The following is a 15,766-nucleotide window of genomic DNA, read 5'->3' on the forward strand; positions in this document are numbered from 1 at the left end:
TGGAGCCCCGCAATATTCCCGATCTGCTGTCCGGCGCTTGGTGGGCGGAGTCATGACGTCAGAGGACTCCTCCGCCCACCACTACACTCCCCTGGCCAGCCAGTGTTGCAAAGACGAGCCTTTCGCCAGGGGAGACTAAAGTGCACGCACAGGAGTGGCAGAGCGCGTTCTGTGAAGAATCAGAGCATGCTCATGGCCTCATGTCACTCCTTCGTATGTGCACATACTCTGCAGTCTACATAGGATGAAAGGAGGGGGATGAGAATTACACATAATGCCTCTCTAAGGCTCGTGCATGAGATATGTAAATCACCTGTCACTCACAGCACTGGGAAGAACTGACTGACTGACTGGTATTTCTCAATCAGTTTTTATCTCACTGAAAAAAGATAAGAGAATTGCTCAGAACTGGATTAACTCTTTGTGGCAAGACTGGGCACAGATAACATGAAATCCTATACTGTACAAATTACAAGCCTTAATTAAAAAAAAAATAATTAAGCCAGCTTCACCAACCACTTCTGAAAGTTGAGAACTCAGCTGAATCTTTGCAGAATCTGCCCTGTCTGCTGGAAATTGTCTGACAGGGATAGGGAGGACTGATATTTTAGCCTTAGATTGTCACAATACCCTACAATGTGTATCTCCTTAAAATAGAGCAGAGCTAGGACTAGGGCAAGCACTTTGATGAAAACCTGAGGGGCCATGGACAGGCTAAAGGAAAGAGTGAGAAAATTGGTAATACTGAGCACCCAGCAAAATGTATACAGTATAGTGTTGATGAAAAATAAGGATGTGAATGAATATGCAAGTAAGCATATTGGAGGCCTCCACTGAAGCCAGAAAATCCTTTGGAAGGAGGGAGTTATTAACCAACCTGGTTGATTCCATGTGGAACTTTTGAACCTGCAAGAAAAAGGTGAGAGTTTTCAGATCCAGAATGAGACAAACTCCTCTATTTCGCTTGGAAACTGTGAACAGGTATGAATAGAAATTCTCCTTGCTCGAGATCTTGACAATGACCCCCCTGCATGATGAACTGCTGAACAGCAGCAAGAAGATCCACTAGTGTTTGTGGAAAGAGAAGAGCACAAAGTGGGGAGAAGGCAGAATCCTAAACTCCTCTCTGAAAATGACCCTCTGGCCCCAAACACTGGAGATTTCTGGGAACCAGAATGCCTAAATGCCTTCAGACAAGTGGGGACACCCCATAACAAGAAGAAGTCTTGGTGCCAGATCTAGCTGGCTTAGAGGTCCATGTCTTCCAATGATAGTGTGTTTCAAACTTATACTTTGGCCTGGAGGCATGAGAAGGACAAAAGGAACTTTTCCTAGTCTCAGGTTTAGAAGGTCTTGCTGCTTCTTTTTTCTGGTGATGGAGACCAAATATATGTTCTCTTTCAGAGGGCAGCAGCTCAAGGCATTTCTTGCACAGAGGTTCCACTGACCAGCATTTGAGCCAATAGATACTCCACATATGGCTACAGAGGAGGCACATTATAGAGATCTGGTGAAACATATCTGCCAAGCCATTAACACAGTAGTGTAAGGCCAAAGGTAAAAGCCCTAGGTGATGGTGAACCAAGGGATCCTTCAGTATGGAGTTAGGGTCTCAGCCCATGCACTTAGTCCAGTCAGCAAGGCTCTGGCAGAAGGCCACAGCTGGTTCATTGGGTCCTTATCCTCCACAGAGATCATTAATGTCTTGTTAAGACAAACAATGGCTGGATCCACCACAGGGACCATTGATTTCTACAGGAAACACCACTCAATAGGATATTGCTGAGTAAAACTTTTAGGAGAAGCAAAGAGCTTTTTTTATGGTGAGGCTAGCCACTGTACAAGACAGGCTCTAAGATTGAGGGGACTGGGCAGGTTTTGGCAATTTTAGGGACCCCATGCTGGGGACTTTTTTGCGTGTGCAGACTCAGGCTGCTTTAACAGTAAACAAAAGCATACAGCATTAGGAGTACCAATGGTATCCTTAAGCTTGGATGAAATCTCCACCAAAGACATATCATCCTGATCTGATTCTGCAGAAGAAGAATATAATCTTCCTTATCTATCCCCTCCTAAAACAGCATATCAGCAGCAAAATCAGGGAACGATTTAAGAAGGTAGACCAAAGGGGTTTTTTTGCGATCTCGGCTATCTACGACCTCTATCTATGGCCAGTAGTGGGTCCATAAGAAGACATGAAATCAGACTGGGGGCAACTGTCGAAATAGAGGGTACTAGGGCGATGTGGAGAGAGACTACCACCCTCCGCACCCCCCCACCCCTGTGCTCAGTCTGAGCTAGTGAGGCCCACTGACCCCTTTGTTTAGCGCTTGTGATTTGTCAAATGCAGTGCAAAGTGTCCCAAAAAGGGTGCTCACCTAATCACCTTCTCTGCTGTGTAGAGGGAAGAGTTAAGCCTTCTCTGGCATGCACTATAGGTTGCTGAACTCAGAAAATATCCACTATGCTGCGCTGTGTAGCCAGGGAGTCAGTAGCTAGCCAAAAGATGTGCCCCATGATGTGCCCCATGAGGAAGAAAATGGAAGACACACAGGCACAATAGAGGCCATGCAACAGACAGGATGTCAGGAAAATGGCTCCAAATTTTAAACAGACTATTACATGGCTGCTAGAGACCATTTAAATGTTGCAGCCTAAGGCATAAGAGAACCAGTATCCTGGTACAGATTTTAAGAGCACAAGCCCTGTAACTACAGCAGCAGATTTCTTCACACCCTGGGCGGGATTTAGTCTCAGCTGGGAAATAAACTGACTGGAAGCTGCAGAAAGAAGACACAATGGCTATGGTACAGCCAGGAATCTTGATAAAATAATCTTTATGAAAAAAACATCCACAGAAAAGAGTTAAGACTCTTTTTCAGTAAAGAAAAGGCATCTATCAACTAGGGAAGTGGTTCTCAACCTCAGTCCTCAAGTACCCCCAACAGGCCATGTTTTGCAAATTTCTCTTAGATAAAATAGCTGTCCAAAATACCAAGCCATTGACTCTGAATTAAAGCACCTGCGCAAGATAAAGGAAAATCTGCGAACATGGCCTGTTGTGGGTACTTGAGGACTGAGGTCGAGAACCACTGACCTAGGGACACTAGCAAGACACTGAAGCTAGCTGAAAGTGGAGTGGGTTATATAAGGGATGTGCATTTTTTAAATACATTTTTTTGCCAGTGTCAAATCACCTAAAGTTAGACACATATAAATGGTTAAAACTAAAGATCCTATGTCTTGTGCTGAACGTTTAACTTAAATGCTGATGTGACCACAGATTCAAAATTTAAAAGTTTAACTGTACTAACATACAATATGTCACAAATTACAGTATTTACAGTATACAGTAACTCAACAGAATGTTATTGTTTGACAAGACTGTCGTTTAGAAACTTTGGGGCCAACTAATAACCAAAGAGGTTAATATAGGAAAAATGCATAAAATACACTTGCATAAAAATAGGCTCTTGCACAAAGACAGATGCTATTAATAACAATGCATAATGTAACCAATCCTACTGTCGTCAAGAGCGTATTAGTTATTTTCCAAGCTGGTCCTTTTAAAGGAGTTGTAAAGGCAGAAGGTTTTTTATCTTAATGCATTTTATGCATTAAGTTAACAAACCTTCTGTGTGTAGCATTCTCCCTAGCACCACCTAATTACTTACCTGAGCCCCATCTCTCTCCAGCGATGTCCACGTAATGTCTAAGCCGCCCGGGACACTCCTCCTGATTGGTTGAGACACAGCAGCGGCACCATTGGCTCCCACTGCTGTCAATCAAAGTCAGTCAGCCAATCAGGGGAGAGAGGGGCAGGGGAAAGGGGATACATGGAGCTCTGACTCGGCTCGGGTGCTCCCATAGAGAGATGCTGGCTAAGGGGGCACTCGATAGGAGGGGGGCCAGGAACAGCAAAGACAGACCTGAGAAGAGGAGGATCCGGGGCTGCTCTGTGCAAAACCAACTGCACAGAGGAGGTAAGTATGACATGTTTTTTATTAAAAAAAAAACAAAAAAAGGAGCCTTTAAAATCAATTTATGCAAACTTTACAAAGGTTTTACATGCTGTTAGAACATTAAAAAAGAAGTCCACTGAGCATTTTTTTTTCTACAGTATCCATAAAATATGATAACACATTAATTGTCAGAAACAGTATTTATTTTAGGTATTTATATAGTACAGACAATTTACACAATGCTTTACGTATTGTACGTTCACATCAGTTTACAATTTAAGGTCCCTAGCTCACATGCATACATACACATACTAGGACCAATTTAGACAAGAGCCAAAAGGAGTGTTGAAGGAAACCAGAGAAAACCCACACACGCACAGGGAAAATATAAAAATTCTATGCAGGTATCCTGGTTGGGATTCAAACCACGGATCCTAGGGCTGTAAGGCAGGAGTGCTAACCACCAAGCCATTGCATTGTTTACAATGTCTTTCTCTCCAGTTTTTCCAGTACCAGGTGCAGAAAATGCTCTGTTATGTGATCCTTACTTCTCCTTTGTCCATCCTAACTAAGTAGTTCCTAATCTGCAAATAAAAGTTAGGGTCATCTAAGGAAATAACAAGTAGACCATACATCCCTCTCCCTCCATATAAAGTAAATATAAATGGCAACCCTTTGTGTTTATTAGAAAATATGTCTGCTCTTTCTAGGTGGCAATATTATTCTTCAATAGATTATTAATAATTATATACTTTAAAAAGCTGTAAACTATGAAATAGAAGACTTTTAAAATATTTGGTAACACGGTCAATTTTATTGTCTGGTATCCATTCCATTCATTTCAGTAGAGAAAGGTTTTTCAAACTGAAAAAGCATCTTTTTGAAACTATTAGTTAAGGGTCAACAGTGAACTTTTCTACATATTTGATAAAGAAATTGCATGAATGATCAACCCTAATCTCAGGAGGAGTGTACATAGGTGAAAATACAGAGGGCCAGGCTGGATATGGGCATGTGGAATGTTGCCCGAAAATGCCATCATCAGTATTGTTCACTCCCCTGTTAACCTTAAATGTTATTTTAATTTGTACGCAATATTTACTGGCGAGAAAAACTATGCACTACATAATAAATTAAATATACCACTTAACAGTGCTAAGACTGGGACGGGAAGGAGCAGAATTCTGGGCCAGGTATGCTGCATGCACATGTAGCAAGAAATATTCAGAGGGAGTAGAAGAAGTAGCTGCTATTGCTCTTCCATGGTCCAGCCACAGGATGGGAGCAGGGATGTGACCTAGATTTAGTGCTTACATTCAGCAGAAAAAAGTCAGTTCACCAGTTTGCTATAATGTCTGACAGAAATTGTATTTCAGGATCGTATGAACAGAAATACAATTCAGTTTGCAGATGAAATAGCTACTACATACAATATTTTTTTCTGCCCAGATTTCGGCTTTAGGTTTAGTTACAACCCAAGTAAATCAGGACCAGATATATTGGAACACATGTTCCTTTGTTTTCTATGGTCAGAAAAACAAAAACAAAGGTAACACTTTTTTTGGTTGTATTTAGTGACATCTCCTCATTAAAAAAAAAGAACATATGTGCTTCATAAGTAATGAGAAGTTATTCTTTAAAAATGCTCAGTGTTTCTCAATTGTTGTAACATTCATATTTAAATACATGCAGTATATAAAAAACGAATAAATGTTGCAGTCAGCTTTTACAATGTGTTAGTTTGCACTCACCTTTTGCCAACAGCCAGGCATTGGAAGCCCATCTGGTCCCTGTTTCAATGAGACATTAACATGAATGTTATATATCTATGTACAGTAGTATATAGCATGCAGAAAGGACATTCATTATACGGTTGCAATAGATGACTCTTATGGATAAGGATCAAATGTAAAAATACATTTTAAACAAAATTAATGATTCACACATGACATTTGTAGACCAATTTACTAAGTGGTGATTGGGTATATGTTAATTTTTTAGTACAGCTGAATAACTGCACTAAAAAAAAAAAACATTTTAAAACTTTCCTCATTTTGTGCAATGTTCAAAAGAGTAGGTGAAAGCATTGCCGTTTTAGTGTGCACTGAACTCAAATTTTATTTTTTAATATGGCAGTCACTATTTGGCTGTAATGGTCAGACTGAAACAATTTGAGAGTAGCCTCAGTTGCACATTCAGAGAGAATGGTAATGGCTACCTTCAACAAAAGCAAGTGTTAAGATAGCAAGATAACAAAAATAGCTTTTAGGAATACAACAATTTATGACCAACTAAGCTACAGTTAGAAACATTCTGGTCAAACTCTAAAAAAATATCTTTAAAGAATGAGTGCTCTTATCCTTTTTGCCTAAACTACCCACTCTCCTTCACCCCAGGTGCATACTTTCCTTCATCCCTAAGCTACAACCTGCCACAATATTGATGACCGCCAGTAAAATATTCTTTGAGCTGGAGGCACCTTTACAGTATATCCCTATACATTTATAGACAAAGAAGATTTCACTGCAGGATTCAAACATTGCAATGGGATGGAGATAAGTATGTATCTGTGGCAGTGTAGCTTATGGTATTTTAGGTGGGGGGCAAAAAGAATGATAACACTTTCTCTGAATGTGCACTTATCATTTATATTAACATAATATTAGGTTATGTATAGTTGGAAATAGATCTCTTTTTTCTGTAACTCTTTTTTCTGAAAATTACAAATCAGTTCCCAGCAGGAGTACAGGTACCCTGTATGGATGGAGAGGGACCACAGGCAGACTTATTAGCAATGCTGTTTGCTAGCTTGTTTCCTGTAACACAAAATTGGGATTTTGTTGCAGATATGCTTTATTTCATGCTGTTGACCCAAATCCATACGGATGCATTACCTTTAGACATATAAACAGGTACATAGCTATTCATGTATTATCATTCCTATGGAGTTTGTGTTTCATTTGAAGCTCTTTATCTCAATAACTTCCCATATCACTCTGCCTGTGTAGAATGACACATCAATAGACGTGAAATAAATAGGGCCTTTAAAATGCAGAATAAATCAACCCTGTCAGCAAGTTTGTAAATGCAAATAAACTTTGTTCCTGTAAAGAAGGATAAATGTTTACCCCTTTTGCTGCCCATGCTGTTGAACCCGACTCCAGTGATACAATATTCAGATTTCTCCCACGACCTCCTAGTCCAGTGATGGTGAACCTTGGCACCCCAGATGTTTTGGAACTACATTTGCCATGATGCCCAACTACACTGCAGTGTGCATGAGCATCATGGGAAATGTAGTTCCAAAACATCTGGGGTGCCAAGGCTCGCCATCACTGTCCTAGTCACTACTATGTCTTGTATACGCAAGACATCAACACTCCTGGAAGTGTCGAGTTCAGAAGAAAGTTCACTTGGCTATTCCTCTTGATTAAAGCAACGTTCAGCAACATAGGCAGTGGGAGAAGTTCTTTACAGTGACAGCTTTGCTTATCATTTACAAATTGCTGCGTCGTTTTAAGTGTTTCACAATTCTTTCCCCTAAAGAGAATGGAATGACTTGGCAGGTACTGGAAAAGCAGTTCTGCTCTTCTTTACACACTGCTGGGCTGCATCAGATGTGGACACCTACGTTTCAGTGCATACTATAGCAGAACCTTTGCCTGGCTCTACTCTATTCCTTAATGATTTCACAGGTTTGCAGATGAGTACTGTAAATTCCCTGTTTTATGGTAACTAAAGATAACACTTTACCCGATGCTTTTAGCTCCCTATTGGAAAAATATATCAAATAAATAGCAGAGACCTGATAGTCAAGGTAGCAGGCCTATTCTCACCTATGCATGGGTGTTTTTAACACACACTGCAATGCTTTTTAGCGCACAGTGCATCTGCCTTTTTATTTTACATAGACCCTTAATGACAATCAACAATCCAAAGCTAATACCCGACCCATTTTTGGCCAATGCAGTGTACCACAATACATGTTTATTTCCATCTATGCATTGTGGTAAATTGTAGGGTCACGTGAGTTGTTTTACAGAATTGGGGTAGAATTACAAATGAATGGAATGACCCCCAAAACACATATACAATGTGTGTTACTAACACACATCAACACACACAACCCTAATTGTAAATTCAGCCTGAAATAGTTGAAGAAAGAGCACTGGAGTGTGGAACTATTATATATATAACCAAAGTCAGCTTTCAGGGCAAATATCACATACTGTAATGTGCCAAACTGCTTATCCCATGCATGCTCAAAGCCTGCCATCATACAAAGCGATCTCTCTTCTGAAAGAAACCTAGCTGATTTTATGAACTGATGGCTAGACATGAACAGCCATTTCTACCTGGAGTATGCTCCGGGAGCTTCTCTATGTAAATATTAGGGTCTATGATTATTTAGCTGCTACACTTACTTGCTCACTATCGTTAGCCAAGCAGATAAGCACACCATCAATGCAAATGTTTTAAAATAATACCAACGTATGCATTCTCCAGATGTAAATGCCATATGTACAAAAAAGACAAATAAAACAGATGTGCAGTATGCATGCTTCATTTTTCCCCAGCAAACATTATAAAAATATGTAGTTATGCTAACATAATTCAACAGTTGACTTGATCTACCTAAGTATGTTTGAGTATCTATTTACATATTGATGACTTCAGTGATTTTTAAGCAGCTTAATGAAAAAAATAACCATATTTGCCATATTGGTACAAGGAAAGGGATTTCTAGTATCATTTTAGTATGGGCAGGATTTTAGATTCATGCTGAGTTGAGGAGAGGAAGCTATGGAAAAAACTACAGGGAAGGTCAAGTAAGTCTCACAGGGAGGCTAAGCCGTTTTAATGGGTGTCTATAGAAGGGACTGGGCTGCAGGCTATTATGTCGCTACAGAGATTACCTACGTGCCTTTGGATAAAGGTTGTCACAAGCTAATAAGGTAAGCAATTTTTTACTGCAGGGTTATGTGTGACGGTGTGGGCAAATTTGCCAGTGTATGCTCGCAAAACGTTCTGAGGAAAAACAGAGTGGAAGGACAGACAGTGTAAGTGTTTCCATTAGATGCTAGACATGGGATTGGAAATGTAGCACTAATCACTTAGTAGAATACACTTCATTCATGCAGAAACATGCAGATTCTTTCCAATGCAAACGTTCTAGAAGTGGCCTTTGCATTTGTTACCAAGACAAGGACTCGCATGCAGGGAGGATAGGAAAGAGAAATACTGTACCAATTGGCAAGGGGCATCCAGCCCATCCAGGCCAGGTTGACCTGGTTCCCCTTTTTCCCCCTTTAATCCACGGAAACCCTGTTTGTAAAGATTAACTTGCAATGTTACTGAAAATAATTATTGTTTTGCAGTTAACTCTCCTGTAGAAAACTAAAAAAAAAAGGAAGAAAAAGAAAGGGATTGAGCAAGCATCTAAGCGCCTTTTTTAATAATGAGCATAGAACCTACCAAGTCACCAAAGACTGATCACCTCTCTGAGAAATTTCCTAATATTGATACAATGGCTGCTGACTTTCATAATAGGAGTTTAAAAGTTGCTAAATTGTATAGTTTATTAAAAGCCACCTGCATTAAAAATTAAGCTTTGACAATAATTATTTTTTAAACATCCAGATCACAGGTAATGCCAGGCAAGATGGCTTCTAGATGTTTGCTCTTTCCCAAATGCATTAGAAATCATGGCATGATGGATTGGTTTTATGAGACATACCAACGGGCAAGGTGCATCTAATCCAGGAGCACCCTGTTCTCCTTTCTCCCCTTTAGGCCCTTTTTTGCCCTTCTTTCCCTTTTCCCCCTGTGAATACAATGGTTTACAAAAAAAAAGAAAAAAAAAGCAAACGTATTGAATAAAAATTTCAGCAAATGAAAGGTTTGAAGGAACATTTACCAAGGCAGTGCTACAATGATAACATCCATATCATTTACTGTGAACATTTTATGATAGTTTTATACTAACGATATGAGGAAACTGTTTTGAGAAAATAATTTTTCCTTGAAATTATCATTGTTGGTTAATGTATTCTCAATCATATGTGCAGAATACATATTGTTAGAAATTTCATCATGGCTGTGATCAATAATGCACAAATGCTGCCTGCACCATAGTACTTATTCTGGACTTGAGAATGAGTAATACACAAGTACCTATAGCAGCTAATAAAACCACGTTTTTTTACTACTGCTTTAGAGTTTGTCAGAACAGTGATGACTGAAATTAAACTGGTTACCTGCAGTAAAATGTCAGCTGATTTGCGTATGTGTGTTAAGCTCCATGAGCAGAGCCCTGCTATTCCTTCTGTATTGAACTGTGTTGTAAGTATGCTGTCTTCCCTCATGTTGTAAAGCACTGCGTAAACTGGCACTATAAAAATCATGTATAATAATAATAATCTTTATGCAGCATCATGACCACACAGTGGCTGGATCTGCTTTATATAAGTTTTCAATAATATGGACCACATGGTTTGTCCTTATAAATGTTGTGAAAAAGACAGTTCATACTATTCTTATTAACAGACAACTGGATTCTCTTGAAGTTGCAGCTACACTGCAGTCATTAAAGTATGGAAACCCTAACATAAACACCTAATACTTGCTTCCTTTTGGGCTGTTAACTATACATTTGTATTTGTTTTGTTATATCTGTTTGAGAAGTGCAAAAAAAATACAGGTTGATCATGCCAAAAATCTTGTCAGCTGATTAAGGTGACCATACACTAATAGATTTTTTTTGTTCATGTTGCAAGCTAAACAAAAGAAATCTAAAAAATGCCCATATCTATGGATGAATGAATCCTGGATAAGTCCTCCCTGCCAGGCTGATGCATTCTGACAAATGCTAGTACTGGCTGTCAGAACACCTGAACAGTGCTTGCAGCTCATTGGCTGCAGGCTCAGCTAAGCTAATAATTTTTGGCCTGGCTGCTTCAACAAACTTTATTGAGTAGCAGACATTTGTCAAGCCAGCCAGGATACCCACTGTTGAAATTTTGGCCAGTTCCTTGGCCAAAATTCTAAAAGTATATGGCCTTCTTGACTTTGTGTGTGGTCTTTGCCTTTGCTGATTGTTATTATTTACATTGTTCTGAAGACTACAGGACCTGACTCATCCCAGGCCAGGAGGTATGTTAATGGCATTTCACTAGGTGAAATAAAGGATTAAGAACTTAAAAAAGGAAACCAAATGCATCCACCACAGATACAGTATTTTCTACCCACCACGTGAATAACTGGTAGGATGCAATGTGTTTGTTTTTGTGTTTAGATTTTTTTTTTATGTTCCTTATGCTTAGAGACATCGCCTCATTTCCTCTTCACAAGTTTTGTCAGTGCTGGATTCAAATACTATTACTATTAATACAATAAATATTTCTAGCGTTAGGCAACAAATATAATCATATGGGTAAATGTCCTTCATACCCATCAATAGGCTGTAAAATATATGAAAAGCAGAAATTATGATCATCTATTAAAAACGGAAGGCAGGGAGGAGGAAGCCACAATATTAGTAAAACAATGGACAGTAGTCAAGGAAAGAATTTGGGAGATTACTCTGAGACCACTGTGCCAAATGCGCAAAAGGATATTATAAATCATATCCAATGCTGTAAGTGCACAGTTATCTCCAAAATAAACCAGTTAGGTTGGACTAGGGAAAGTCTTAAGGTAAAAAGATTCAAGGAGGTAAAGTTGCAGGAGAGTACATTGGTATAAGGAGGAGAAGGGAATGCTCCACTGGAAAGCAAGGTGTCACAAGACAGTTGGACATTGTTGATCATACAATGTTAAATGAAGGTGATTTGTGATAAAGTAATGCAAAACAAAATCAATAAAAGAATGAAACAGGAAAAACAGCACTTAAAACAAGATAGAGTACTCATTTTATAAGGTAGTACTGTTAGATACTGATTGCACTATAAGATAGTTAATCTGAACCATATCTTTCCTGTGTGCCAACAACATCTTTGCTGAATAATTGATAGTATGCTTCTCCTCATGGTGCCAACATTTTTATTTATTTATTTATTTCTAATGCAGTTGTACTAATTAGAAACCACTTTACATTTAATTCATACAGGTGTCTATGGTAATCACTGCATAATTATGTATAATATAGGAACTTTAGGAGACAAATGTGAAATAGAAATAAGTAGACATGCACCTATAAAATCAGCTAAAGTTGCATTGATAATAGTTTATAATTTTTCTGACACCTAATGCCTAATAACACGACCGGACTTTCCAGCAGAAAAGGTCAGACGGAATCATTCCGTCGGAATTTCCGATCATGTGTGGGCTTCATCGGACATTTATCTTTCTAAAATTCTGACGGACCTAGAAATAGAACATGTTTCAAATCTTTCCGACGGAATCAGTTCCTATCGGGAAAACCGCTCGTCTGTATGCTATTCTGACGGACCAAAAACAACGCAAGGGCAGCTATTGGCTACTGGCTATTGAACTTCCTTTTTCTAGTCCCGTCGTACGTCATCACGTTCTAAACGATTGGACTTTGGAGTGAAAAAAAAGTCAGTTTCAGCGGAACTCTGTCAGAACTCCGTTGGAAAGACCACCGGAGTCTATTCTGCCGCAAAGTCTGGTCATGTGTACGCGGCATAAGGGTGCCCATAAAGAGCCAAATTTTGATTCATATTCAACAATCCAGGTGAAAATCATCAAAATGTCACATTACCACTGGGAATGAGCGAATTGAATAACTGAAAAAATGTGCGAACCTAATTGGAGTCTATGGAAGTGTTTTTCAAGGCCAATTTGCAACCTTTTGGGGAAAAAGGGCATAGGTACCTGGACACTGCCATGAGGGACATTTATCAATGCAACAAAATTCAGTATAAAAAAATAAAGTTCATCTAGGAGTAGCTCTTTTGAAAAAGCTTAAAGGTCAACATGAAAAATACACAATTTCCCTAAAAAAACATGCTTGGTCGATGCATTAAAACTGCACTTAAAATGCTGTAAAATGTACTAAAGCAAGAATAACATTTACAACTAAAAAAATAATAATTCTCACTAAATGACATTTACCAGCTGCTCCGTTCTTTTTGTAAACAAGGCGTCCAGGGATTTCCTTAAAAATCTATATTGAACCCCTATCCTGGATGGTGATCTGGTATGAATTGTAAAGGGAACCCCAGGAAAATATGATAAAAAATAAAAAAGACGCAGGGTTACCCCTAAAAACCCATACAGTACCTGACCTGTTTCTTAAATGAGGGTCTTCTATAGATTCAAGGGGTTACTCCATGATGCAAAAAACTAAAAAAGTGTAAGGTCCCCTTAGATCCTTATTCAAGCATGCAGCTTAGCTGACAGGCTAGCTGGCCAGGAAAGGGACAGAGAGAGTGAACCCCCACCCTGAACCATAATGGGCCGTGTGTCCCCAGATATACAGCCCCCAACACGATCGAGTACTATGCATCCTAATTACTCAGCCATAAAAAGATGCAAGGTAAATAAACACACAACACTGTGACAATACAAAAATAAATAAATTATATAATTGTTTTGCTAGAACTCAGGTGGCCATCTTGCACAGTGTCCTTGTTTGCAAGGTAAGCAGGCAGCTGTTAGCATCCTAGCAACCAAGGAGGTAGTAATACCATCACTAGATGAATGACTTCTGGCTAAAGCCAGAGGTTAGTTGGGCGGGTGAACTTGTAATTTAGTTTGCTCATTCGGTGAACAGCGATCATGTAAAGTTCGAGTTGAAACTCTACATGGCCGCGAACCGAAATCTTATCCATAGTTACCACACAAGTCCCTGTTATCTGTCACTAATCTCTATCTGTTTATGTTCAGTTTTATTTTTTTTTCCTCATGTAGGCTTATATAATGAGGCAATGCAGGAAACAGATGAGAGTTTGCAGAAACCCAGCGAACCAGATTATATTTTACTGTTACCAGAACAGTGTAAAAAAATTAGCTTTCTTTGTATTTACCAATTTTTTTTAAATAGGTCCACTGTTATTTGTGCAATTGGCAGTCTTTACACTTTGCACAGGACTCCAGTTTATGAACATTGTCATAAAAATGTTTTGTTCTTTGCAAAGTTATTATACCTGATACCAGGTATTATTTATCCCAGCAGCTTTGCCAGTAAATATAAATGACTAAGCAGTTTTGTACTGACCATCCCAGTTAGATTTATTGGAAAGGTCAATGTGCACTGCTTAAAGTCCATGCAATCAATAGCTCTTGGCACACAGGAATAAGACTGGATTTATGGAGTCCTTGATAGGGTCGGGAAGATTCAGGGATAGGCTTGCCATGTTAACATTCACTGAACACTTCAGTCACCTTTTCTCCCCTTTCTCCTGGGTCACCTTTCTCTCCTCGAGGACCTGGAAAACCCTGAAACAATATACAAAATGATCTTGTCTGACTGAGTTCAATGGATGCATAAGAGGGAGCTTAGAGCCAAGTCGGTAAAATTGAGAAAAGTCTGTGCCAAAAATCAAGCACCCATTACAGTGGTGACAGCATCATTGAAAGTAATACTTGTTGAGAATCATTTTATTTTTATTTTTATTAAGAATGAATTCCTTATAGCAAAGTGGAAGTCAGGTGGGAAATTTATAATTAAAGCTTAACGCTAGGTACGATGTTAATTTCATAGTTACATTGGTCAAACTTTGCCCAGTGTAAATATGCATATCTCATACTTAAGGGGCTATTGTGGAAGAACACTGTAGTAGTCTGAGCTACTGCAGGGATCAGTGTTATCTTCTGGGTCTTGAGTGCTGAGAGGCTGCCCCATTTCATACTGACAACAGGGGGCTGCTAGTTCATTATTGCTATTATTATTATTTTTTTCAGTGAATACAAGACATTTTCTGATTGAATGAGGTGGGAATTGTGACCTCACCACCCCTCCTCTCCACATTGTCCAATCAGAGAATACTTTGTATTCATTGAAAAAAGGTATACTGTGAATGGCAGTGGTGTCGAGCAAGCTACTCTTTGTTGCAAGTGTGCAATAGGGCAGTTGCTCAGCATAGGACCTGGAAGATTGCGGTGATCACTGTAAGAGTGCTGAATACTACAGAGATTTCCAGCTCCCACAGTGGTCCCTCAGGTTTGAGATATGAAAACTTATATTGGTCCAAGCTGGACTCATTTAAGCATACAATTAAGAATGTACCTGGAGTTACGCTTTAAGGTGTTTGCGATAACAGCCAATTGGATGCTTGACTTTACTTTTAAACTTGCATTAGAAGCTGAAATATGATTGGTTATTATGGGCGACGCTTCCCTTTCCATTGTTTAATGTATAAAGGGCTAGAGATAGATTTATCAGTAGTATAGGTGGTATTGGCCTTTTTGTTTACCTTTTTGTTACTCATTTAACTGCAGCAATCACTATTCAGAAAATGCCACATTAGCCTGTGATAGTGAATGACCGGCTGAATTTCGAACCATGTACGGCAGGCTGGTTGAACACAATTTTCTCTTGATTAGCGCCGCTGGCTATTGCTGGCAATGCTAATCAGTGTATTCTGACAGCAGGAAAATCTCTTTGCTGTCAAAATATAAAGGCTCAGCAGAAGGGATTCTGCAAGTGTGTGGATGGGGGAATCAAGTAATTTTCTTTTGTTCAATCAGTGGGTTGAATGAAATAAAATGACTCATGCATGGCCAGCTTATTTTGAGCTGCTTTCACAAGTTTCTGGTTGTTACTCATTGTCACATTTAAGAAGGCCATAGATGGTTCAAATCTTTGCTGGCTCAGCAAGAACTGGGCAAGATTTGGACAG

General features: G+C 39.2%; 1 protein-coding gene across 1 annotated transcript in view; it reads right to left on the minus strand.

Moving 5' to 3' along the window:
- Positions 1-4,178: 4,178 nt before the first annotated feature.
- Positions 4,179-15,766, minus strand: part of COL25A1 (collagen type XXV alpha 1 chain) — a 657,401-nt gene continuing 645,813 nt past the window's right edge. Inside the window, exons 34-37 of the mRNA XM_073602240.1 lie at positions 14,310-14,363; positions 9,210-9,287; positions 5,714-5,752; positions 4,179-4,546 (exon numbers count right to left, since the gene is read on the minus strand). Coding sequence (XP_073458341.1) covers positions 4,496-4,546; positions 5,714-5,752; positions 9,210-9,287; positions 14,310-14,363 — 222 coding nt within the window. The 3' untranslated portion in view covers positions 4,179-4,495. The remainder of the gene's footprint in view (positions 4,547-5,713; positions 5,753-9,209; positions 9,288-14,309; positions 14,364-15,766) is intronic.

This window comes from Aquarana catesbeiana, linkage group LG01, assembly GCF_042186555.1.
Source record: "Aquarana catesbeiana isolate 2022-GZ linkage group LG01, ASM4218655v1, whole genome shotgun sequence".
In the NCBI taxonomy this organism is placed as follows: Eukaryota; Metazoa; Chordata; class Amphibia; order Anura; family Ranidae; genus Aquarana; species Aquarana catesbeiana.